This window comes from Paroedura picta, chromosome 10 (genome assembly GCF_049243985.1).
Source record: "Paroedura picta isolate Pp20150507F chromosome 10, Ppicta_v3.0, whole genome shotgun sequence".
In the NCBI taxonomy this organism is placed as follows: domain Eukaryota; kingdom Metazoa; phylum Chordata; class Lepidosauria; order Squamata; family Gekkonidae; genus Paroedura; species Paroedura picta.
In genome coordinates this window covers 71,351,299-71,375,685 of record NC_135378.1, presented here as the reverse complement: position 1 = coordinate 71,375,685, position 24,387 = coordinate 71,351,299, and the positions used below count along the sequence as shown (strand labels likewise).

The window sequence follows — 24,387 nt, the reverse complement described above, 5'->3', positions numbered from 1 at the left end:
CAGGGAGGGACTCGATTTCACTTCCTCATTCACTCTGAACAGCAGCAGAAGCAACGGCACTGGCTGGGTGGTGGAGTTTTCCCCTTGCTGTTAACAGAAGAAGCCAAGGCAAAGGTCTGCCAATCCGTTCCCCGGCTCTCACCTCTTCCTTCCGGGAACTAGTGGTACCCTGCAAAGGTGTAGCAGGTGTTGCGGATGGGCATAGCCGAGCTGGAAGAAAGAGGGAGGATGAGCCACGAGGAGGACCACCACTTGGGGCAAGGTGATGTCGAAGAGGAGCTCCAGGACCTCGGGTAAGCACAGCAGCTGTAGCTTCAAGTGGGCTGAGGAGTCTTCTTCTGTTCCTCCAGGGAGTTCTGGGAGGCTGAAACCACTGTTTTCATCATCCAGCTGCAGATACCTACAGCAGGGGCTTTCCTGACTCTGAACATTTCCTACTCCCAGTCTTTGTTTTCTTGGTGCTAGCGCAGAGCCCACATAAATAGATAGGGTTGCCAGCTCTGGGTTGGGAAACCCCTGGAGATTTTGGAGGCGTAGCCTGGGGACAGTGGGGTTTTAGAAGGGGAGGGACCTCAGTGGGGTCTAACGCCATGGATTCTACCTTCCAGCGCAGCCATTTTCTCCAATCTCTGTCACCTGCAGACCAGTTGTGATTCCAGGAGATCTCCAGCCTCTGCCTAACATTGGCAACTCTACTAGTAAATATGGTGGGATAAAGGGGGGACAGGTAAGATGTCTGTGGTGCATGAAAGAAAGCTCTTTTCTGCTTCCCCTGCTTTTAATCTACAAGGTTGTGTTTGACTGTGTTGGAAATGAGGACTCGCAAAGCCCACAGCAGAAAGCGGGACAAATTTAAAATGGTGAGAAGTTGCTGCAGGGGAGAGGCTAGACTTTCTGGTGTTTGCTGGGGAGGGCACACCAGTTGCCAATCTCCAGATGAGGCCTGGAAATTAGAACTGATCTCCATACTACAGGGAAAAGGGCTGCTTTGGAGGAGGGATTCTACGGTATTGTACCCCACTGAGGTCCCTGCCCAAACCCCACCTCCCCCAGACTCCATATCAAAACTGCCAGGAATTTTCCAACCTGGAGTTGGTAACCCTTGGTACATACTTAAAGTCCTTCATGAATTCTCCTGTGTCAGAGTGGTACAATGGACAGTGCTCAGTTTGTAAAGAAAAAACATTTTAACACCTCCCCACCTGGCCCAAGAATAATTCTTAAAAGTTTAGAAAATGGCATAGAAAAGGGGGAAGGGGAGGCTGTCTTGGCACGACTCAATCTTGCAGTATCACAAATGCAACCGCAAAACTCCAGGCACCACCAATCACTTTCCCCACAGTGACAAAAAATGTCAATGCACTGCTGGGAGAATGCAGGCTCCCCGCCACGGATGCTTCAGATGTGGAACAAGATTCTTTGATCCCCAGCAGCACCTTGTACCAAACGTGAACTTCATCTTGTCGTTGGCTATATTTAAGGTATCACATCCCCCAGTCTCCTTTCCATGGCATGATGCCAATCATTATCTGGAAATTAAAAATGTGCCCTCACAGGCCCTGACCCTCCATGGCCTCCCTCTTTCACTATCAGAGATGGCTTGTTGTCTCCATAGTTTAGTGCTACATCTGCATGTGATGTGAGTGACTGTGGTTATTTTGGAAAATGGGCTTTCCAATTCTCTTTCAGAGTATGATTTCAAACAGTTTGAAAGCTAGTCCTGAAGCAGTTTTAATGCTAAAACCACAGAAAGACAGAGAAGATTTGGGCACGAGAGGAGATGAGGAAGAGGTGATGGAATATTCACGGCATTCCTCATCTCTAGGCCATGGTATGGAGATCTATGAAGCGATATTTGAATTAGCCATTTTCTTGTAATTCTCTAGAGTCTGAATAGCCCTTCTTTATATCCTTTCTGTGATTTTCTTATGACCTGCCTGGCATCCAAGATCCTTAGCACTAACTTGCAATTATAGGCAACAGGACTCCTACAGGTGCAGTTGGAGAAAGTAGGGTTTCCAGCTTGAACCTGGTGACTCGCAGGAATGGGGGTCTTTAATGGTAATGTAGTGTTGTTGTTGGAATCATGCTGACATCATTTCCTGTGACACTGAAAGTTACATCATTTGACCATTGGTGATGGTAAATCACAGAGCTTTGGCTATTTGCTAGAATATCGCCAGCAACTTGCTGATGCATCACTTCCGTTGCACAGGAAGTGATGTTAGGACATTAGGACACTTGAAATCACCCCCTCCCATTATACCACAGTTTTTCTCCCAATGGCCAGCTGGATTATGGCAGGAAGGGACTGCTGGGGGCAGAAGATCCCAAGCCCTCGGGAAGAAAATAAGAAGCCTGGGTGGAGGGAAGGAGTTAGTCATTATAAGCATTATTATTTCCTTCACAGATTCAACCAGAGGGGCGCTTGGTGTGCGTGCAGCCCCTTAAATATGGGGGTCTGCCCAGCCCCTTCTTCCCCACCCCCTCATCAACACAAGGGCTGTCCAGCAACACCTGGCGGCCTAGCTGCCTGTGCCCTCAACGGGCTTCCAGTAGCTGGGGGCATGCTCGTTCTGTCTCTGGCCTTACTCACTACGTCTGCAATGGCGTGGCCTCAGATGACTTGGGGCCATCCTTATCAGCATTATTTCCTTCACAGATACAGTAGCCAGAACCTGGAGTTACCCACATTTGCTGTATGACCAGTTGGAAAATCTGCTTGGGCTATGGATAGGTACATTAAGGCCAGCATTAAAAAGTTGTAAAGCTGTGCCTGGACTATACCTCTTCACACATCAAGAAGGTGTTTGAATGCTCTTCCACAAAAAAATAGTATTCCCTACACTAGAACGAGCCAGCATGGTATAATGGGCAGACTAGGAGCTTGTACTCCCAGGTGCAAATGCCCACTGTGGCATGGAAGATTGCTAGATACACACTCTCAGCCAAATCTGCTTGATGCAAAAGTGCCAATAAAACAGAATACGGGAAAATTATGTTTGTAAGTCCCTTTGGGTTCCCACTGAGGAAAAAGAGATGGTTTTTAAATCAATCCATCGTATGTCTTCCACTGAAAAGGCCTTCATGCGAAGACAAAATAAATAAAAGTCTCTGATGTAGAAGAGGACACCGATCAGCAGTTTTGTTTTAAATCACACTCTTCGTTTTGGTTGGGCAGAAAAGCATTCAAAGGAAAATCATTTCCATGTCCAACTTTTGTAGGGACTTTCTACATAGAAATCCACTTCATGGTCTTCCACTGTGCTTTCCGTTGTATAAACTGAAGGGTGCAGCATTTGAGAATAATGAACAATGCTGACTCTCAGCGTGATCATCTAGAGACAAGCTGACTTGATTATACATTGAGCAGAGCCTACCCTCCATTATGTGAGCCTTGTTCAATTTCCTGAGAAGAAAAACTAGCACAGAGACATTATGAAAGTGGTGTTATGAAAGAGGGTGGCCGGGGAGGCGTGGAGGGAGATGCAGAGGCCGCACTTTGTTAATAGCCATGTATTAAGAGTAAAGAAAACAACAATCGATGATTGTGAGCGTGTGTGAGATGAATGTATGTGAGGAAGATGTGGATGTGAACTGAGAGGGTATCTCCTGGAGGTATTCTGCATGGAGCCAAATAACACAGTTTAAAAAACAGCTCAGTTTAGACCGCTTTATTATATTACAATCGTTGTTCTGCATTGAATATAGTCTGTTGAAAAACTACGTTGCAATGTTCTCTGCATGAAACAGTTCATAGCCCTGCCCCCTGCAGTTTTGCCAACTCCTCTTTGTTCTCTAAAGCAGTCACTAATCTGCATAACTAAAGAAGTTCTCTGCATGGCTAATAGAGCATATCAGGCAGGCAGGAGAGAAATGAATCAGTGAAAAGCATCTTTCAGAAACAACGCTTAAAAGATGCTTAAAGCACCGAAGAGGCAGTTCACCATGCAGAGCAAAATCAGTTCTGCAGAGTAAATTAAGTCTTCTGTGCAGAGATCAGAAAAACAACGATGTATTTAGTGAGTTTTCATCAGCTTATCGATCATGCAGAAGAGGCCGTGGAAGGACTGTAGGATTCTGTGTGGAAAGCTGAGGGGGTGACGTGACAAAGTTTTAAACAGATGGCTGTCCATGTATGCAAACCAAATGACAGCGATGTAATTGTACAGCACTGATGTTTGGTTGTGTAAATATACCAGTCATACATATTGTCCTGGCTCACCAGAAAACATGGACAAAGTAGCTCTGACTGCCAAACTTGCCTTCCAGTTTAATTGTCGTCCACCTTGGAGAAATAGAAGCGATGCTTGTATTCTCCAATGTTACCCTGACTGACCAATAATTTGTGAAATTTGAAACTTTTGAAAAAGTGCCAGCTTAGCCACTTAGACAGTGAACTGAGGTGACTAATTGATATATACTTTTTTTAACCAACAGCGTCTCTGGACAGTTTGTTAGCATAGGAAATGAGGAAACATTGAGAAGCGTGTTGGAAACCTCAATGGCAACATAATCGTGAACTCACTGACTTCCGTGAGAAGCAGTAAGAACAGTTCAATGACAACACAGCATGACTGACCATTGATTTGCTCAACTGCTTTTGGTCCCAGTTTTTCCGTCAGAAATATATAGTCCACTGGACTGAAAATAGTACTGGTGAAGTTTTCAAACAAGGGTATATTTGAAATCATTTTCAAAGCCTCCATAGGCTCTTCTTCTGGGCCAATGCTTACCCATCCCTTCAAGGAATCTGCATTAGGCCTCTCTTTGCAGTGTCCATTTGTGTGGCTCCATCGAGTTCCGATGCTAGAAGGAAAAAGGGGGTCATCACTATTTGACCAGCAGTAGCCACGGCTCGGAGTGGGGGCTTAGTCACTCAGAAAAGTGCCTTGCTGTTTCCCCCCTTTTGAAAGGGGGGTTTCATTGGCAAAGAGATTGCAGTGACGTTCTGCTATCATCAACCCTTTCTACCGTGTGAATATTTGATTGATTGATTGATTGATTGATTGATTGATTGACTTGACTTGACTTGACTTGACTTGACTTGACTTGACTTGATTTCTATATCGCCCTTCCATATGGCTCAGGGCGGTTTACATACAACATGGGGGATACATGGAACAAATTAATACATAACATAAACAAATACAACAACAACAATAACAACAACAATCCAATCATGCAATTTCAGTGATCATGAACACTACAACAGGAACGGAACCCAGCCAAGGCCTCCAGAGAGGACAGACAGGTTCAGGCCATGGAGGGATGTCTGAGGGGGGAACCTGCTGACGGTCTCAGTTAAATGCTTACCCTGAGCTCTCTGTTTGGGAGATGCTACTAGCAACAGTTGAGATAGACAATATAGTCCTTGCATTCCTGATTGGGTAGACAATCCAGCGTAGTTTTTGCGTTCTGAGGTGAAACATCTGTTCTGAACAGACCAGTGTTAGCAATAAGGCTATAACAATGTTTCTTCTTCTCCTTGGCTGTTTGTGCAAAGTCTCCCTTTGAACTTTGGCCTACAGTATAGCCTTTTATCTTCTTCACTTGAAAACCAGGCCTTGGGCCTCAGGGATCCTTGCTCTGCTCAAATCTGTGCTTGATAACTGCAATAAATTCTGTGGGACTGCTCTTGAAGACAGTCCAGAAACTTCAGCTGATCCAAAGTGCAGCAGCCCAATTAATATTTGGGGATTTTATTGTGTTTTAACTATTTATGTTGTAAACCGCCCTGAGACCTATTTGGAGAAGGGCGGACTAAAAAATTAAATAATAATAATAATAATAATAATAATAATAATAATAATAATAATAATAATAATAATAATAATAATAATAATAATAATAATAATAATATTAGAGGGATGAAGCAGGGATCTTGAGATCTCTGAGAATTTCCAGCCTAGAACTGGCAGCTCTACTGGAGTACCAGAAGGTCTGCCTGATCTCATATTTTTTGGTCCACCAATCACTGAGAATTTCACTGTTGGAAAACTTCATATCATGGCGTATGGTGATTCTGCTGCTTGTCTAGAGGAAAGGCTTCCTAGAGCATTTAGTACAGTTCTGCTTGTTCTTTTCTTTGGAACTCATGACTGCAAAGATCTTTTAGTCCTTAACAACAGGTACAATTTTTTTATCATTTAAAGAATGCAAATGGTTTTCAGAGCTGACATGCAGCCGAGAGGAGGGGGCACCCCTTTGACTAGGCTGTGCTTCTCTAGCAGCAGTCATCATGACCTCTGTCATGTCCAGGGCAATTAAATTACATGCCGCTGAACATCTTTCATGGCTGATATGTACTGGGAAGAATGCAGAACTTTGGAATGGGGCCTGGGAGAACTGGTCAGGTCTGGCCCTGTTCCCTTTTAGGATGTCTCATTTTATTTTGGATGGCATCTTTGTTTAATGTGTACATAGTTTCGGAGAGAGCTGTTGATATTGCTTGCCTGGGTGGCTTAAAATTGGCACTCATCTCTGGATCACTTGGATGTTTTTAATGAAGAAACCAAACAGTAAAATAAAGTAGGCAATCCTACATACATTTACATGGAACTAAGTCCTTCTAGGTATAGGAAGAGTGACTTCTTAAGAATTTATAAGCTTGAGTACCCATTCACCCAGTTTTGATGGATATTATTTTTTTCATGCATCATGTTTTCCCTACTGCATTTTCACTATTGCTGATCACCATGATATGGAGTTATTGCTGTGTGGGCCTTTTGTTTTGGCACTTATTTAATCAGCTTGTTTGGAGCAACAGGTGTTGCTAGGGACGGCCCTTTGATCTTCTTCTATGTGCTGTGTTACTGGTTCTTGGAGCAGCTTCCAATCTTACCATTATTCTGTATTAACAGCATTGGGTTTCAAATATGTTTTCTATTCAGGGCTCTGTGAGGGTACGCTGGGCTCTGCAAAATGTATAATTCTGCATTAAATAACACATTTCACAGAGATTGGCATTTGGTTTGATGCCAGGATTTGGGCATCCAAAGAACCTTTGTAGACAAGGACTGGAGGAATACTGTGAAAGTACTGGATGAAGATAAAGGCTAGGATGGAGAATACTTGCAGCATAAATCTACAACTCCAGTGGGGAAGGGCTGTGATTTAGTGGCATGAGCCTCAGCTTTGCATGTAGGGACTCCCAGGCTCAATCAGTGACATCTCCAGTTGAAAGGACCAGGCAGTACATGATATGAAAGACCTCTGCCTGAGATCCTGGAGTGCCACTGGGTAGACAGTACTGGCCTTGATGCACCAAGGATCTGATTCACAGAATCACAGAATCATAGAGTTGGAAGGGGCCACACAGGCCATCTAGTCCAACCCCCTGCTCAATGCAGGATCAGCCCAAAGCGTCCTAAAGCATCCAAGAAAAGTGTGTATCCAACCTTTGCTTGAAGACTGCCGTATAAGGCAGATCCTTATGTGATTCTGATGTTTCTCCAAGACATGGAGGTGTAAGGATTGTGCTCCGTATTAAAATCTTTTGAGATGGGATTTAGGATTAGGATCGTATCTGAAGGACAAACCAGAGTACCGCAAGTGTTGTCCAGTGGGAGTCCTATCTAGCTCTTTCTCTGGTTTCTGAGTAATCTACACATGCTTTGCATTTTTCCAGTCTATTTTTATTTTTCTATCTCTTTTGTGTGTGTGTGTTTCCACGGAATTGCAAAATCCTCGGCACCATGGATGTGAGAGAGCTTGTGCTAAAAGAAATATACTGTAGTGCTCTTGTGTGTAGATTGATTTATTCTACGTGTATGGATTTCCCATAACTTAGAAACGAGTTTGGCTCTATAGCTTACTATAGTCAACAGGGCCCTTAACAGTTCATGAACTTTATTATCTTGTTAGGTGGTATCATGACAGTCTTACTCGGCATGCTGCGGAAGCTCTTCTTCTTTCCAATGGGAGTGACGGGAGTTTCCTCTTACGGAAGAGTAACGGCAAGACCAATCTATTTTCTCTCTCAGTCAGGTAAAGTATGTTGAAGCAGAATCCAGGGGTCAGCTGGGTTAAGCTGAGGCAGCAATGAGACTTGTGGTACCTGAAAGACAAGCAGAGGCATAAGCTTTTGATCAGAGGAAGCAGGCTCTGGTCCTCGAAAGCTTATGTTGCAATTAATAGATGCCACAAGCTAGTTTGTTGTTTTTATGAGTTAGGATGTTCTTGGTGTCATGTTCCGAGGACTGCAGAATTCTTACTCTGTGTCAATTACCTGAAACGACATCACCCTGGTATTCGAATTCATAAACATGGATCAAAATGCCCATACAATGTACTAAAAGGTTGGGAGAAAGCCATTTGGCCAACTTATTTGCTATAATGGAATAAAGGTTGCTTCCATATTGAGGATTTGCTCCAGTTTGGCACAGAAATAAATTGGAGCCATTTTTGTTTTGGAGGTTTTGTTTTATGATGGCACCATCATTTGTTCTGTCCCCTCTCAGGTTTCCTGCTGCTTTGTCCCAATCTTTCAAGTATAGAACCATGGATTCCTCAATGTGAACTCAGAAGAAAAAGGAAATCACGAGGCACATAGTAGTCTTCTCTATGTTTATAGATGAAAAGGTTATAACATAAAGTCTAAATGGTCAAACATATGATCAAACATAAAGAGTCAACCAAAACGGGATCCTAGGTTAAGTGACCCGCTTTCTGTTTTATCTTCATCAGTGGTTGCTCTTCCAATATACTGTCACAGTAGTAGTCGTAGTATCACAGACGATTATGAGCATTTTGCCAATGTGATACTACGACTACTACTGTGACAGTATATTGGAAGAGCAATCACTGATGAAGATAGAACAGAAAGCGAGTCACTTAACCTAGGATCCCGTTTTGGTTGACTCTTTATAACTTTATGTTATAACCTTTTCACCTATAAACATAGAGAAGACTTCTTGTCCCAATCTTTTGCAAACCTGGCTTGACACACGAGTAGATTTAAATCTCAGACCACTGAGGAGGACCTCAAGGGGTTGAAACACCTGTTTTTGTTTTTTTGTATCAGGTCGTTTATCCATGTGTCAATACGTTCTGGATTTGGGCAATAGTGTGAGACCAAAGTTGATGTTTTGAAAAATTTTAAATGTGCACATGAATGATAATAAATATTTGCATTTTAATATTTAGCATATTCGTCTGCTGCTCAATCTATAAGGTTCCCGTCAAATCTCTAAGGTTCCTGTCAAAGGTTGTTTTCAGGCTGTGTGGGCAAGAAGCACACATTTTCGGCATTTCTACCCACTACAGTCGATTTTTCCAGGACCCCTGACTGATATTCCTCCTCTGTCACTGAAAAGGGCTTCTTTGACTATAAAAAGATCAGTAATTGTTATATGGCTATAGAGTTATGTGGATGCAATAATTGCCAATTTGTTAAAACTTGAAAATGCCCTCTAAGGGAATATTTGGGGTGGGGGGAAAGGAGCTGTGTCAAGCAAAGTATGGAGGAGACCACCATGTGGATGCTCCATTGTTGATGTGAGTGTTCACAGAGGTAATGAGAACTCCACAGAGAACTTTTGAGATTTGACAAGACTGGGCTAGCATGTATAGTGGTTAGGAGTGCGGACTTCTAATCTGGCGAGACGGATTTGATTCTACACTCCCCCACATGCAGCCAGCTGGGTGACCTTGGGCTCACCATGGCACTGATATAGCTATTCTGACTCAGCAGTAATATCAGGGCTCTCTCAGCCTCACCCACCTCACAGGGTGTCTGTTGTGGGGAGAGGAAAGGGAAGGTGAATGTGAGCTCTCTGAGACTCCTTCGTGTAGAGAAAAGCGGCATATAAAAACCAATTCTTTTTCTTCTAAAGTGCCGTCAAGTCACAGTTGACTTATGGCAACCCCAGCAAGAGTCTTTCAAGGCAAGTGAGGAGCAGAGATGGTTTGACATTGTTTTTCTCTGCAGAATCTTCACTGGTGGTCTCTCTTCCAGGTACTGACACTGCTTAGATTCCAAGATCCAATGACATTGGATTATACCATGCTGCCTTCCCTCTCAAATCCTACTCTAGATTAAAAATACTAAACACCATCTCCATCCATCTATACGTAATATCTAAATAAGAATATATAAGACGGTATATCTTCTGCAATATGGGAGAAATATTGTTTTATTCATATTTTCACCATATTGTTTTTAATTATGTTTTGTAATGGCCTTTGGCTATATACAATAAATGTTATCATATCGTATATCTTCAATGTAGATTCTCCCCCTCCCAATTACAATCATGTAATATGGCCAAAGTTAAGTACTTCTAAGTTCAACTGGTTTCCATGCTTGGCAGAGAGAGGCGCATGTTGACGCTTATATTAAATCAGTGGAGCATAGAAGCTCTTTGAAGTTTCACTTCGGCTGAACCGTACTCTTAAAAATAGCACTGTTCCTTTGGGTAGCACCTAAGTTGAACAGCGTCCAGTGTACACTCGCTTTAACATCAGTTGTGACCTTCAGAAAGTTATGCAAATTTGCCGAGTTATTTCTGGCAAAACTATGCAAATTAAACCATCCTTTGGCCCATGACATCTTTCAAATCTAGCTCACAGGCTGAACACCGCTATACATACAGCTGTTGCTCTGTGGATGAAACAGTGGAAGGTGCAGGTGGGCTTCCTGGTAGTGAAGTCCTTTGATTATTAGGAAACTGCTGGGAAGGGGTAGATGAGGGAACAGAGAGGGGCCTTATATCAGGGGTAGTCAACCTGTGATCCTCCAGATGTTCATGAACTACAATTCCCATGAGCCCCTGCCAGCGTTTGCTGGCAGGGGCTCATGGGAATTGTAGTTCATGAACATCTGGAGGACCACAGGTTGACTACCCCTGCCCTATATGATGCAGAGAAACAGAGGGTAAAGACCTACATATCTTCCATCTCAGAAGATCCCATCCACTTCAGGCCAGAACACACAGCGCCAGAACGGGGGAAGGCTAGAGTCGCCATCTTTTTTTGGGGAGATACCTGGAGATTTTGGGGGTGCACCTGGGGAGGGGAGTGATCTCAACAGGGTGCAATGCCATAGAAACTACCCTCCAGAGAAGCCATTTTCTCCAGGGGAACTGCTCTTGGTTGTCTGTAGATCAATTTTAATAACAGGAAATCTTCAGACCTCACCTGGAGGTTGGCAGCTCTAAGGCAGGTTTTAGTCCCAACTTTCATGCTATCTCCAGGTACAAACTTTCTCCATAGATGTGAATGACAGCCTTTGTTTGTCTAAGATGAAGTAAAAAGACATATAGGAAGAATAGGAGCAAACTACTCACAAAGAAAAGGTAGTCAATTCTACAGTTGTCTACAGTTTTTAACACCAGGGAATTAGGGAGGTGTCACAGAATCAATTGGTTGAAATAAATCATACCTGCGGTTGTATATTTCAATACTTCCTTTATTTTTGTTCCAGAGCAAAAGATTCGGTCAAACATTTTCATGTGGAGTACACTGGATCTTCGTTCAAGTTTGGTTTTAATGAATTTTCAAGCTTGAGAGACTTAATTAATCATTTTGCCAATCAGCCTTTAATTGGCAGTGAGACAGGTGGGTGACTTTTGTTTTAATACTTGTACCAGATTATTTTCTTGCACATTCAGATATACCTCTATGCTAGTCCTCTCCTCTCCCTTCTTTTAGGCTATGACTGCATCAGAACCCACCTCCTTGTAGTATTTCATATTTTATTATATATAATGTGAATCCTGTTGGTTCCCCAATATTCCACTCCTGCACCTCTTTGCACAAATTAGATCTCTGTCATATAAGTAATAAATATTCCAGGAGGACACTTATTACAACTATATTGATTACAGGTTATGAATAAGAGAAAAAAGATGTAGTCAACTACATAGTATCATTAATTTTATTTCTTAAATAGATCAAGTGTTTGAACTTCAAAAAGTATTTCCTTCTACCATTATTACATTTAATAAAATAGCAGTCCTTAATCTAATAATATTTTTGCCCAACTTTTAGGGTTGGATCTAACCAGCTTTAATCTTATTCAATCTCACCTGATTCCCCTTCTGATTACAGCTCTTGTCCTATATAACTTTGCCTGTTATTTGCATAGACCTTTGGTAATCAAAGAAGACTACCTCCTCCTTTTTCATAATTGGAAAAACTAGTTGGATCCAACTCATTGGGGGGAAAAGCTTCTCTCTCTCTCTCTCGCTCTCTCTCTGTGTGTATGTGAGAGAGAAAGAGAGAGAGAGAGAGAAATTTTGATTGGTAAATTGGAAAGTATTAAAAAAATATTTATTTAATGATTACACGGGCTGCTTCCCCGCTTCCCCAAAACAGTATATGAATAAAACAAAGACATTCATAAATCCAAGTAGAAACAATTAAATCAATAAAGATGGAATAACAAACGAAAAAGTCAACATCAACAGCAACCACACACAATTAAAAGCAGGCACAAAATCCCATAAAAATCAAATATATCCAAATGAAATAGCAGAGATCACAATCAGCCATTAAAAATCTTGGGGCTATAACTTTATAAAATCTTGGGGCTATAAGAGAAGTCAGTTCTTTCCTGACCACCAGAAAGGGATGGGGGTGGGGTTGCCAGATCCAGGCTGGGAAACTCTTAGAGATTTGGGAGTAGAGCCTGAGAAGGACAGGGACCTCACACGGATACAATGCCATAGAGTTCAGCCTTCTAAGCACACATTTTCACCAGGGGATCTGTAGTTAAAATCTAGTATAGTAACACAAAGTTAGTGTAATGCTTACTGCCATTCCATATAACCTTTATGTATTTGTGTTTCAATATAATATCTCAGATTTTTAAAGGTTAAAAACAAGGGTTCTGATTTGTTTGTTTTCTTAAAGTCTGACTGCTGCCCAGGTCAACCCAGCACTGATGTGGCCCCGACTGACTCTCTGCCCTGAAACTTGAGCTCTGTTGTTAAATGGTTCTTAAATAGGTTTGTTACTTAACACAAGAGATGCCCCTCATCTTTCTGACAGACAGCTACCTCTTAGAACAGGCCTGGAAAAAGAAGAAAGGATCCAATTATCAACCAATTACATGACAAATTAGCCATTTGGAGCTGACATTTAAGAGTGCACAAATACCTGCCCATGTGAGAAGGGGACAGAGAGTCAAAAGCCATGATCACTCCCGAAACATCCTTGGATAGTTCTGCCTCTGTGGTATTAGTTCAGAGGGCATTTTCCAGGAACCTGCTCTCTATGTAATCAGAGTCCAGTAGCACCTTTAAGACCAACAAAGATTTATTCAAGGCGTGAGCTTTCGAGTGCTTGCACTCGAAAGCTCACGCCTTGAATAAATCTTTGTTGGTCTTAAAGGTGCTACTGGACTCTGATGTTATTGTGCTACTTCAGACCAACATGGCTACTCATTTGAATCAGCTCTCTATAAGTCCACGCTATTTGGTCACAAGCTGCCTAAGCCCCCCGCCCTGTTTTCTAGAGATGGCGCTGTCATCATGGGAGACCTCAGATACAGACCTTTTGAGTGCTTTAATGCCTGGTGAAGGATTAGATGGGGCATTCAAATCAATGCTACAACTACACCCAAAGCTGTGCTATTCAGCCCTTTTGCTTCTCCATGTTCACAAAGCCCACAGCGTCAGAATGTGATTTGTGAGGACACATTTTTCTGTAGTTAAAGTACAGTATTTTTTACTTTTCCGCACTGCAGAGGAACAATTGTATGCTGCACGTCCCGCCAATTCCCTCTCAAGGTTTCCAACATTGATCTTTCTTTACAAAATAAAATTGTGGCATCAAACATGGGCTCAGATCCCAGGCAGTGTTTCTACAGACAGAAGGGTTTCTATCTGTGGAAGGTGACCTTCTTGCCACCTTCCTCCCATGGCAGCCCCAAATGCCACCTGAAATGCCGCACTCAGCACTCTGTGGGGCTACAGAGGGACAAGAGAATCCTGCTTCATGGATGGAAATATTTCAGTCTGTGGAAATGCTCCCTTGGATCCATTTCATGATGCTGAACAGTTTAGGCCCCATAGGGACTGATGCTCAGGCAGCGTGGAAAGTTCATGGCCTCGCTGAATGCCCATTAGTCTCATTGAGAAAAACATAGAAGGTGTTGCTCATAGACAAGCACCCCCAGCAGCTACTCCACACATTTACATACAATTTAATATTAATAATTTAATATTAGTTTTGATATTCTCAGGAATCCTGCATGCTATTGTAGGTTCCTGCCCTTGTCCCCCACCATCTGTTACATCCATTATCTTTTAAAGACCTGGTGCTATATGATACCAGCGAACATGATCCCCAGTGTTGAATGATAGAATTGCCCAGTGGCTTCCCAACTGCCTAATCAGATTCTGCCTGCTCGGTGAAACTCCTTTCATGTGCCTGAAACGGACAGTACAGGAGGCTGCAAAACAGGTGTGGAACTTCACAGGGCCAATGAACCCGCGTCCTTCCATGTTCTTTTCCTATGTGGAGCAACACACAGGAAGAGGAGTTGGCAGAGACAGTTGCCGTTTTCAGAATGGGACGAAGCCTGAGAGATACAAACAAGCTTATTGCATAAAAGCCTTTTGTCCCATTAGAACCCCCCTAAAAGATTGTTTCACTTTGTGGAAGGTGAGGCTGGTCACAAAACAGCGCTTTGTCGGAATCTTTGTTTTACTATTATTGTAATAGCTACAAATTTGCTGATGCAGAGAGGATATAAATGAAGATCGTGGTGAAGCAGATCCTTTTCGATCCAATCGATTGATCCGTCCATCTGTCCGTCTGTCGTCTATCTACAGTCTCTGTCTGTCTGTCTGTCTGTCTGTTGATGTATAGTAAAGGTAAAGGTATCCCCTGTGCAAGCACTGAGTCATGTCTGACCCTTGGGGTGACGCCCTCTAGCGTTTTCATGGCAGACTCAATACGGGGTGGTTTGCCAGAGCCTTCCCCAGTCATGACCGTTTACCCCCCAGCAAGCTGGGTACTCATTTTACCGACCTCAGAAGGATGGAAGGCTGAGTCAACCTTGAGCCGGCTGCTGGGATCAAACTCCCAGCCTCATGGGCAAAGCTTTCAGACGGCTGCCTTACCACTCTGCGCCACAAGAGGCTCATCGTTGATGTATAAGCCAATGCCAAAGTCCTTTTACTAAAATGACTTTCCCTACTTTGATCAAAGAAGTGTCATAATTCCTGTTTTAAAAAAAGACCTGTGATGTTCTCTTGCAGATCTCCCCCAAGATGGAGGCAGGTCATAACCAAGTAACAGCTATTCAGAATGTGTCACTGTTTGTATCCCTTTCCATTTGTATCTGACACATAGATGACAGTTTTTGTAAGGTGCTTTCCTTAGCCTTGTCAGTTCTTATGAGCCCTTTAACCTCTTAACTGTAGCCCACAGAAATCCATCAGTGAGGTTAAATCCCATGCATAATTTTGAATTATATTTAAGACATAGTGCATTGGACCCTACCAGCTTTTCCTCTATTGAAAACGGCAGGGGTTTCTTTTTTGAACACCAAAACTACTTTTTGAGAATCATGGGCAAAAGGCATGTGAGATGGAAACTGTAATAAAATGGGGAATTGGGAACGACTGAGTAAAAAGCCTGGCTAGATCAAACCCATTTGTTCTTCATGACATGCAAGTTTGTTTTTACAGTCATATTTTGCCTCTGCCTACCCATGCTAAAGAAGAGCCTCTTGTGGCACAGAGTGGTAAGGCAGCTGTCTGAAAGCTTTGCCCATGAGGCTGGGAGTTCAATCCCAGCAGCCGGCTCAAGGTTGACCCAGCCTTCCATCCTTCTGAGGTCAGTAAAATGAGTACCCAGTTTGCTGGGGGGTAAACGGTAATGACTGGGGCACTGGCAAACCACCCCGTATTGAGTCTGCCATGAAAACACTGGAGGGCGTCACCCCAAGGGTCAGACATGACTCGGTGCTTGCACAGGGGATACCTTTACCCATGCTAAGCCATGTGGAATCCAAGGCCTGTTATGGCCTGCTATGCACACGCTGCTCACTTTCAATTTTTACTGAAATTGAGTCAGTAGGGCTTTACTTTGAATGCTGTGCCTGTGCTCCACACATTTCCCCGGTTTTTCTCTTGGGAATCTCAGTACATATTCTGCATAGCAGTGAAAGAAAAAAACAACAGATAGTGTTGCAGCACCAATATTTCCTTTTTTGTGTGTGGTATAATTTGTCTCTCCTTATTGGTCAGTTTAGAGCTGTTTTTTGATATAGGAACTAAAGATTCTTCAAGCTGTATCTCAGCAGAACGTTAGTGACTTTCCTCCCTTCTTTGATGTATGTTCCACTATTGCTTACCCATTTAAAAGGGTTTTTTAAACAAGCAATATGAGTCTAGCAATCTTGGTTCGCTGGTAACAAAAATAGTGCCTGCATGTGGGTACATTTAAACGTTTTTTAAAAATGCATGTCCTCAGGAGTTGAAACTACGCAGGTGTACAGAGGGGCTGTAACCGGAAGGAAAATCAATGCAGAATGAAAAACAAAATCCAATGAACATGCACAGGGAAAGAGAGGGAAAACATCCATGCATAATAGGTCTGTCTCAATAGTCTCACCATATCTTCAAAAGGACTGGGAGAAATCTAAACTGGAGGGGAAAAAATGTGAAATGGAGAATCTCTGTTTTCCTTTATTTAGGTACTTTGATTGTACTGAAACACCCGTACCCTAAGAAAGTGGAAGAACCTTCTATTTATGAATCTGTGCGTGTTCACACAGCAATGCAAACAGGAAAGACAGAAATCGATCTTGTCCCCAATGCTCCATCGGTGAGTTTCTGCTCTGTTGTTAGATTGGATAGAACATTAATTGGATCCATAAAGGCTATATTCTTCTTCCTATGTGATGTACCTTACAATCATTACGCTCATGGAAGTGGTCTTCTCCTACCTCCTCCTCCTTCCCTTCTTACCTCCCTCTTCTGACCCTCAGCCCCTCAGGCACTGTTGGAGAGGTTTGGGGTACTAAAACCTAGATCAGGGGTAGTCAAACTGCGGCCCTCCAGATGTCCATGGACTACAATTCCCAGAATCTCTGCGAATGTTGGCAGGGGCTTCTGGGAAATGTAGTCCATGGACATCTGGAGAGCCGCAGTTTGACTACCCCTGATCTAGATGGATCAGGGGCTACAGATCAGCCTCAGTGGGCTGCCCACCTACAATAATGGGTCAGTGACACTTTCCTACCTTCTAGGGTTCTTGTTAGCATAAATAGGAAATATATGTGAAATGCTCAGAAATTCCATGAATGCACTAAGTATAAACTTTTTAAAGCTTAGCTAGAATATTCTTTGTAGAGCAAGTATTGCCTTTGTTCCCCTTTGTTATTAATGATCCGTGGCTCTTTTGGCACTTGAAAAGGTGCAGGGAGCAGGGGAGGTGAAGTAAGAGCATCTTCTCCTACCTTGCAGCCTTTTGAAATTGTCCACGTTAGGCTTTTAAATGGTGGAGGCATCCTTTGGTCTAACCCGGAGACATTGTCACAAAAAGGCCAAAGTTTTATTGGACATCCTGGAGAACATGGGCGATGGGTCATAATAAGCTTTAGGATGCTTTGGGCTGATCCTGCGTTAAGCAGGGGGTTGGACTAGATGGCCTGTATGGCCCCTTCCAACTCTATGATTCTGTGATTCTATGCTCTCGTTTGGCCTTAAGATACTGGAATCTGTTGGCCCAAGAGGGTCATCTTGCTGCAAGAAAAGAAGTTTAACTCTACTGGGAAATTAGTTAAATGTTAACCTCTTACAGTCTTGGGAAGCTCTGAAGCAATGTCAGAGGATAACCAAGCGGCCCTCAACAGGGTAAAGTTAAGGGAATGACTTTAGATGTTTATCTCCTGTGGAGGCAAAGAGCAGCTGCTCTTGCCAGAAATACGATAACACAGTTATCAAGATAGGGTGAGCAATGGTGTAGTGGAAAGCTGTACTTTGCTTTATGTCAGCAAATATGGTTTTGTAATGACTAGTGATTGGTTTACTTCTCCTTGCCTTCAGCCATTCCCGCCCCCACCTCCTCCCAACGTGTAAACCTTTATCTCTTTCCCTGCAGCTTGGAACAAAAGAAGGCTATCTGACCAAACAAGGCAAAATAGTTAAGGTAAGAGATACCGCAGGTGTCTTCTGCCCAGACTGTGCAGCCAAAGCATTGGGGCATATGCACAGCTGGAGGCAACACAGGGAGAATGCATATGGAATACAGAACGCAACTGGTGTCCCAGCCACAACTGCTTTGTCATCAGTGGCAGTCTGCAAAGTGTGTGATATTTCTGAGGATATTTGCCCTCTGAAGAGTTACATATGCTTTTAAACTGATTTGTGTGTGTGTGTGTGTGTATTTATGAGCCTCTTGTGGCACAGAGTGGAAAGCAGCAGAAAAGCTGTCTGAAGCTCTGCCCATGAGGCTGGGAGTTCAATCCCAGCAGCCAGCTCAAGGTTGACTCCATCCTTCCGAGGTCGGTAAAATGAGTACCTAGCTTGCTGGGGGGTAAACGGTCATGACTGGGGAAGGCACTGGGAAAACACCCTGTATTAAGTCTGCCATGAAAACGCTAGAGGGCGTCACCCCAAGGGTCAGACATGACTCGGTGCTTGCACAGGGGATACCTTTACCTTTATATATATTTATACCCCGCTATTCTACACAATGAAGGCCCAAAGCAGTTTACACATAGTTCTCCTCTGCTTCATTTCACCCCAGAACAGCAGCCCTGTTAGCTAGGTAAGCCTGCCCAAGGACACATAATGTATTTCTATAGCAGAGTGGGGATTTGAACCTGGGCTTCTGAGATCCTAGTCACTCTACTGTTGCACCACCCTGGAGAGCCAGCATGAACTAACTTCCTGTTGTTTAAGTATGAAACAATGCAGTCCGTCTTTCAGCTGATTGGCCACTCGCTTTGCAACTGACAATTAATGTGTCCCCTATGTCTGCTGTCCATCACATTTAAATTTGGGATTTAATTTAGGCCTGGTTTGGTATTCGAGCAGCAGTAGGGATGTATTTTGGGCTTTTCCGCTTTTTATTTTTAACAGTTGTGTTTCCTTTTAGATTTTATAAAAAATCTAAATCACCTTCCCTTTCTTGTGGGGGTTTTATTCTTTCAGAACTGGAAAACGAGATGGTTTACACTGCATAGGAATGAACTTAAATATTATAAAGACCAGACGGTGAGTGAGAATATTGCATTTGAAGTATATAGAATCACAGAATCATAGAATTGGAAGGGACCTTTCTACCCATTGCTTGTCACTTAACATGGGCAGTGGGTCAGTGGGGTAATATAACAGTAGCTTGAGAAGATAACTTGAGGGCTCTTTCCTGCTCCTAAAGTTACTAATGTCATAGAGCAGGGGTAGTCAACCTGTGGTCCTCCAGATGTTCATGGACTACAATTCCCATGAGCCCCTGCCAGCAAGCACTGGCAGGGGTTCATGGGAATTGTAGTCCATGAACATCTGGAGGACCACAGGTTGACTACCCCTGTTATAGAGTCCACCCTCCAAAGCAGCCATTTTCTCCAGGGGAACTGATTAGGGTTGTGATTAGGGTTATGTGTATATAAGTTTTGTCCTGCATGGGAAAATACTCATAGAGGGTATTTTTTGGTCACATATTTAAGGAATGGGAACCCACACTGGTGACAATGTTAATATATCAATTAATTGCATGTATATATTTCTATCCATTAAAATATCCATTAATTGCATGTATATATTTCTAATGGGATTCACCCAGTGCCCTATATGGAAGTGATTTTCAGTTGTATAATTTCAGAGTTACTGAGCTGGGAGAGGAGGATTAAAAAAAAAAAGTCACACCCACCCCACGCCCATGTAGGAAACAGGCACAGATGAACATCAAAGCAACAAACGTACAAAACTGGAATTTTATAAAATGAGGTAGCTTTGAGGTTCTTTTAAAAAAAATGATTATTTCAAAAACAATCTTATTTTCAAGTCCACAGAGCCAATCAGAGCACTAGACTTAACAGAATGCACAGCTGTGCAGTTTGACTATTCACAGGATAAAGTCAATTGTTTTTGGTAAGTTGTGGCCTAATAAATAAAACTTCAGCGTTCTTTCCTCCTGTATATGTGTGTCTGTCTGTCTTCATGCTTCTTCTCAGAAATCTTGTGAATTGTCATGTATAAAAAGAGTTTATTAACACAGGTAATTAAATGCCTTAGGGAGACCGTTTACGCACTGGGAACTTCACCGCCCCTGCTCTTGCGCAGGAGCACAAATCAGGGGCGGATGAGGCGCACCGGGCCAAATGCTCCCCCATGTGAGTGCAGGAAGAGGTGGGGCAACCCGCCACGACTAAAACTCCAGCCTGCAGCCCGGCATGAAACCTCCAGTGCATAAATGGTTGGAGTGTTCAGCTTTCCGATAGTCTGCAGTGCCATCCCAATTTGCCCATTGATTCATTGATTGATTGATTGATTGATTCACCATCACTTCTGAATCCAGTCTGACTTGTCCTTCCCAGAACATGCTTTGAAATGTATATAAAATACAGATTTAAGCCAAAAATATGAATATCAACTCAGCAAAAGCTGATTATAACTATAGTAAATCCTGTCTGACTCTCTGGGGCTTAAGTGAGTTAACTTCCAACACTCCACCCTGTACTGCCCACATTGGGAACCCGTATTTTAGGGCATTCAGGGGTTGTTTAATGCTTTTTTATGCAAATAGCTTGTTTTTAATGGTTTGTTCCTTTTTATCTCAGTAACGTATGGCATTTTAGTTAATTTATGTTGTTTTTACTTGTAAGCTCCCTGCAGCAGCATCCTACAAAATTCCTAAATAGCTAAATATAATTATTGGTTGTTTATTGTATAATGTCTTTATTTCTATTTTTAAACAGTTTAGTATTCCCACTGAGGACATATTATCTCTACGCAAAGACCGGAGTAGAAGCAGATGAGTGGATTAAGATATTGCAATGGAAACTGGTAAGGAAATGGCCGTGTCACAAGATTCAGCAAGCGTTACTTAACTCTTCAGCTGGTGTGTTAATGATGACAGACAGCATTTCCTGCTGACAATGGATCAGGCTAAATTTCCATTGTGGCCTCACTAGTATTGAAAAGGGAATATGCCTGTATTTGTGGATATAAACTGGTATGCAAAATAGCCAGAGATTCTGCATATTAATCTGAGGATCCACAATTTATTTTTTCCCAATTTCAGCTCTTTGTACTTCACCAGAAAGCACTGCGGATGGCCGCTTGAACCAGTGGGGAGAGCTTGTGACTCAGTGGGAATGCTTTGAATGTAGAAGAATCTAGGTTCAATCCCTGCTTCCTCCATTTCAAAAGGATCTGAAGTAACCAAACAAGACCTTTCTCTCCTATGTCCCCCAGAATGTTGCTAGCTACTAGTCAGAGTAGAGAGAACACTGAGCTATGTGAAACAGTAGACTGGAGGCTCAAACAGAGGGAATGGAAATAATGCATTTTGCCAATCCATAAAGTGCAAATTACCGGTTTGTGCAGCCTCAATTTGCCTTGGCGCTAGGCAGAAGAGAACGGGCTCTGTTCTTCCGTTTCCACTGAACTGAGCTATTTGGAACTGGATGCTTTGCACTTATAGCATTTCATTTCCCCTCTCTGTCCTGTGAGAAATTAAGGATGTAAAAGCTTGCAGTTTGTGCTTTATGGACAGATGAGATGAATGAGATTGAGTAACAGCCAGAGTCGCAGAAAAGAAACAAAAGCAAAGGCTGGAAACGGAGCCAATGTTGGGAAGTAGGACAGCAGGGGTGGAGGATTGGAACTCCCCTTCTGCAGAAGTCTTCAGCAGTCCAGCTGTTCTGATAAGGACTAAGTGCCTAAAATCATGAACCATTGTTCAAAATCCACAGGTACTGAAAACAGTTGCTGATTTTTATTTTGTTTCGCTTAGTCACAGATAAGAAAACAAGCCAGCCAGCGCGATGGCACCCTTAAGCCATAGGTCTGCCTGTTGGAATTTGGCCTGTACTAAATCAAACTGATGCTCCATCAAGTTTGCTATCATGAAGAACAGAAGAGCTTCCATGCTGGGTTGGACAAGAGATCCATCAACCCCAGTACCATCCAGATGCTACTTGGACTCTCACGTGATAACAGTATGATGGAGCTGGTCAACCCTGATGTCTCCCTTCAGAAAAATCCTTACCCTGAAGGTGGAAAGTCCATTTTTATCTATTGCAGCTAATACCTACTGAAGAAACTACCCTCTATGAATGTGTATAACTTTTTTTTTGTTAAAAAAAACCTTCTTAACTATTAACAAGTCTTGATGTGATGATGGCCAGCACCATTTTCTGTATTGGACAGTGCCGTGTTGTGTATTCCTGTTTGCTGCTAAGCATCACTTCTTTTCTATGTGGATGATTCCAGTTGCTCAGAATGAATGAAAGCAATTGTGGTGGTTGCAGTTAACACCAAGGATTTGGATATTTTCATAGTATGAGCCATTGAATGACCTGTGAAGCTTCAGTTGTAAAAACTCTGGAGTACCCTACACGTTCCCAGTAATTTCCTCGTTTCTCAAGCAATAAGCTGCACATGACAAAGAAAGGAGTTTTCACTCGGTCTGGTACGACTTTTCAGACAGTAGCTGGCCCATGCTGTAAACCTCACAGGGTACTCCCTTGGAAGAACCAAATTATTGAATTTTTCTGGGTGGGTTAGAGGTAGCTGCCATGGCAAGCAGGGCACTCAAAAAGCTTCCATATATAAGAGCGCCATGTGTTGCATCTTTGACCCACATAATGCTCTCCCATGAAGATTGTCATTTAGGTTTTTAAAATTCCTAGTCCTACCACAACCAATATCACATTCTGTTATTTTATGCCTGCTCAAATAAAATTGGTTTTATACTTTCTTTTGTATTACAGCCATTTACATGAAAGAGTCCTTCCTATATTTCTCCTTGCCCCTCCCAAAAATGATTCCTGGATATAACACCCCCCCTTCCATAAAGCAAATACAATGTGGGAGGGTAAGCATGAGAACACCTCTGAGCCCAAATTTCTGCTTTTTAATCTTGCTCTACTCTAATACAGTTGGGCACAGCAACATGCATATGTCCTAAGAGAGGAAATGCTGGTGGGTATTTGCAACAGAGTGCAAAAGGAAATATGCAGCCTTCCCCCTGGTTCACAGCCTGCAGTGCAGATGGCGTTTCTGACTACAGAATAGAATCCAGAAATGTTTCCATTCCAGCAATGGAATCCAGAACATATACACAGTTTTGGAGCAATGTATTTGGCATACTGTGAAATACAGTTATGCCAATAGCACCAAACCTTTCCTACAGAGATTTAAAAGGCATGGTTGACACACCTGCATTGGAGGAAAGTACTGTGAGTGGGTCCGACAGCAAAAGCAATTGTAGGTACACACTAGTGAGAATATATAGGTATGAGTCCATTAATAGGCATAACAAAATTTGAGTCAATGGCACCTTTAAGACCAACAAAGATGTATTCAAGGCTTGAGCTTTCGTGTGCATGCATACTTCCTCAGACAAAATGTGCACGCACACAAAAGCTCACACCTTGAATAAATCGTGTTATTCTTGAAGGATTCAATTTGGACTCAAATTTTGTTGTGCTACTTCAGACCAACGTGGCTAACCACTTGAATCTATTAACAGGCATAACTACTGATAATGGTAAGGAATCTCTTCTCTAGAAAGATGGGATGAGCATATTGGTTAGAATTTCATCTATTTACATGCTTTTAGAAACAGTACTAGTTTATTGTATTTAATGTAGTCTTGTGTTTATATGGGAAACATTTCAAAACAAACTGTGAATACAGAAAACTAGAGATTGGGACCAGAAGACGGTAGAGTTTTGCACAAATGTAGCAGGAACAGCAAGAGTTTATATATTCTTGTATCCTTATTATAGATTTTTAATAAACTGATAACAAGAGGAAAAAAAAACATTACTGTGTGCTATTTTCATAAGCATTGGCTGGTTTCACAGAGAACTCGTCCAGAAGTAAACTCTGGCATCATCTTAGGTGAGAAAGAACTCATAGCATTAGCCAACACTATGGTGGCAGGTGCCACTGAACAGGAGCTATTTCATCTTGTGCCAGCCCATCAGATCTCCAGCAGCCAATCAGAAGCCTTGTTGGGAGGGGCCCCATCTGGTGGGTGCCTGAAAAGGGGGCAGTGGAGCCATGAAGCCCATGAACACAGTGTTGGGAACCCCTGCACAAGAGGAATGTGTGGCTGTGGCAGAAACAAAGCACTAAGGCCAAGTCCGCTGGACGCTCAACCTACGGGGCACAGTACTCTTTCTGGAGTACTGATTTAGAATCATAGAGTTGGAAGGGGCTAGATAGGCTATCTAGTCCGACCGCCTGCTCA

At 42.7% G+C, this 24,387-nt stretch overlaps 1 protein-coding gene across 2 annotated transcripts; it reads left to right on the top strand.

Annotated features, from left to right (window-relative positions):
- DAPP1 (dual adaptor of phosphotyrosine and 3-phosphoinositides 1) lies at positions 1-22,885 on the top strand. Of its 2 annotated transcripts, none has more exons than XM_077300783.1 (9): positions 1-293; positions 7,867-7,989; positions 11,426-11,559; positions 16,652-16,782; positions 18,061-18,108; positions 19,116-19,178; positions 19,969-20,054; positions 20,882-20,969; positions 21,208-21,909. In XM_077300783.1, exons 1-9 carry the CDS (start codon positions 196-198, stop codon positions 21,247-21,249), a joined length of 813 nt encoding a protein of 270 aa, XP_077156898.1. In that variant the 5' UTR covers positions 1-195; the 3' UTR covers positions 21,250-21,909. The 2 variants fall into 2 exon arrangements, with proteins under 2 accessions (XP_077156898.1, XP_077156897.1); XM_077300782.1 differs by lacking the exon at positions 21,208-21,909 and adding an exon at positions 21,922-22,885 and having other exon boundaries at positions 9-293.
- Positions 22,886-24,387: the final 1,502 nt, after the last annotated feature.

Excerpts from the sequence above, each read along its gene's own strand:
- DAPP1 (XM_077300782.1), top strand. The coding sequence starts at position 196 with ATGGGCATAGCCGAGCTGGAAGAAAGAGGGAGGATGAGCCACGAGGAG. Across the intron at positions 16,783-18,060 it reads TTGTCCCCAATGCTCCATCG|CTTGGAACAAAAGAAGGCTA; the intron begins GTGAGTTTCTGC and ends CTTTCCCTGCAG. Across the intron at positions 19,179-19,968 it reads AATATTATAAAGACCAGACG|TCCACAGAGCCAATCAGAGC; the intron begins GTGAGTGAGAAT and ends CTTATTTTCAAG.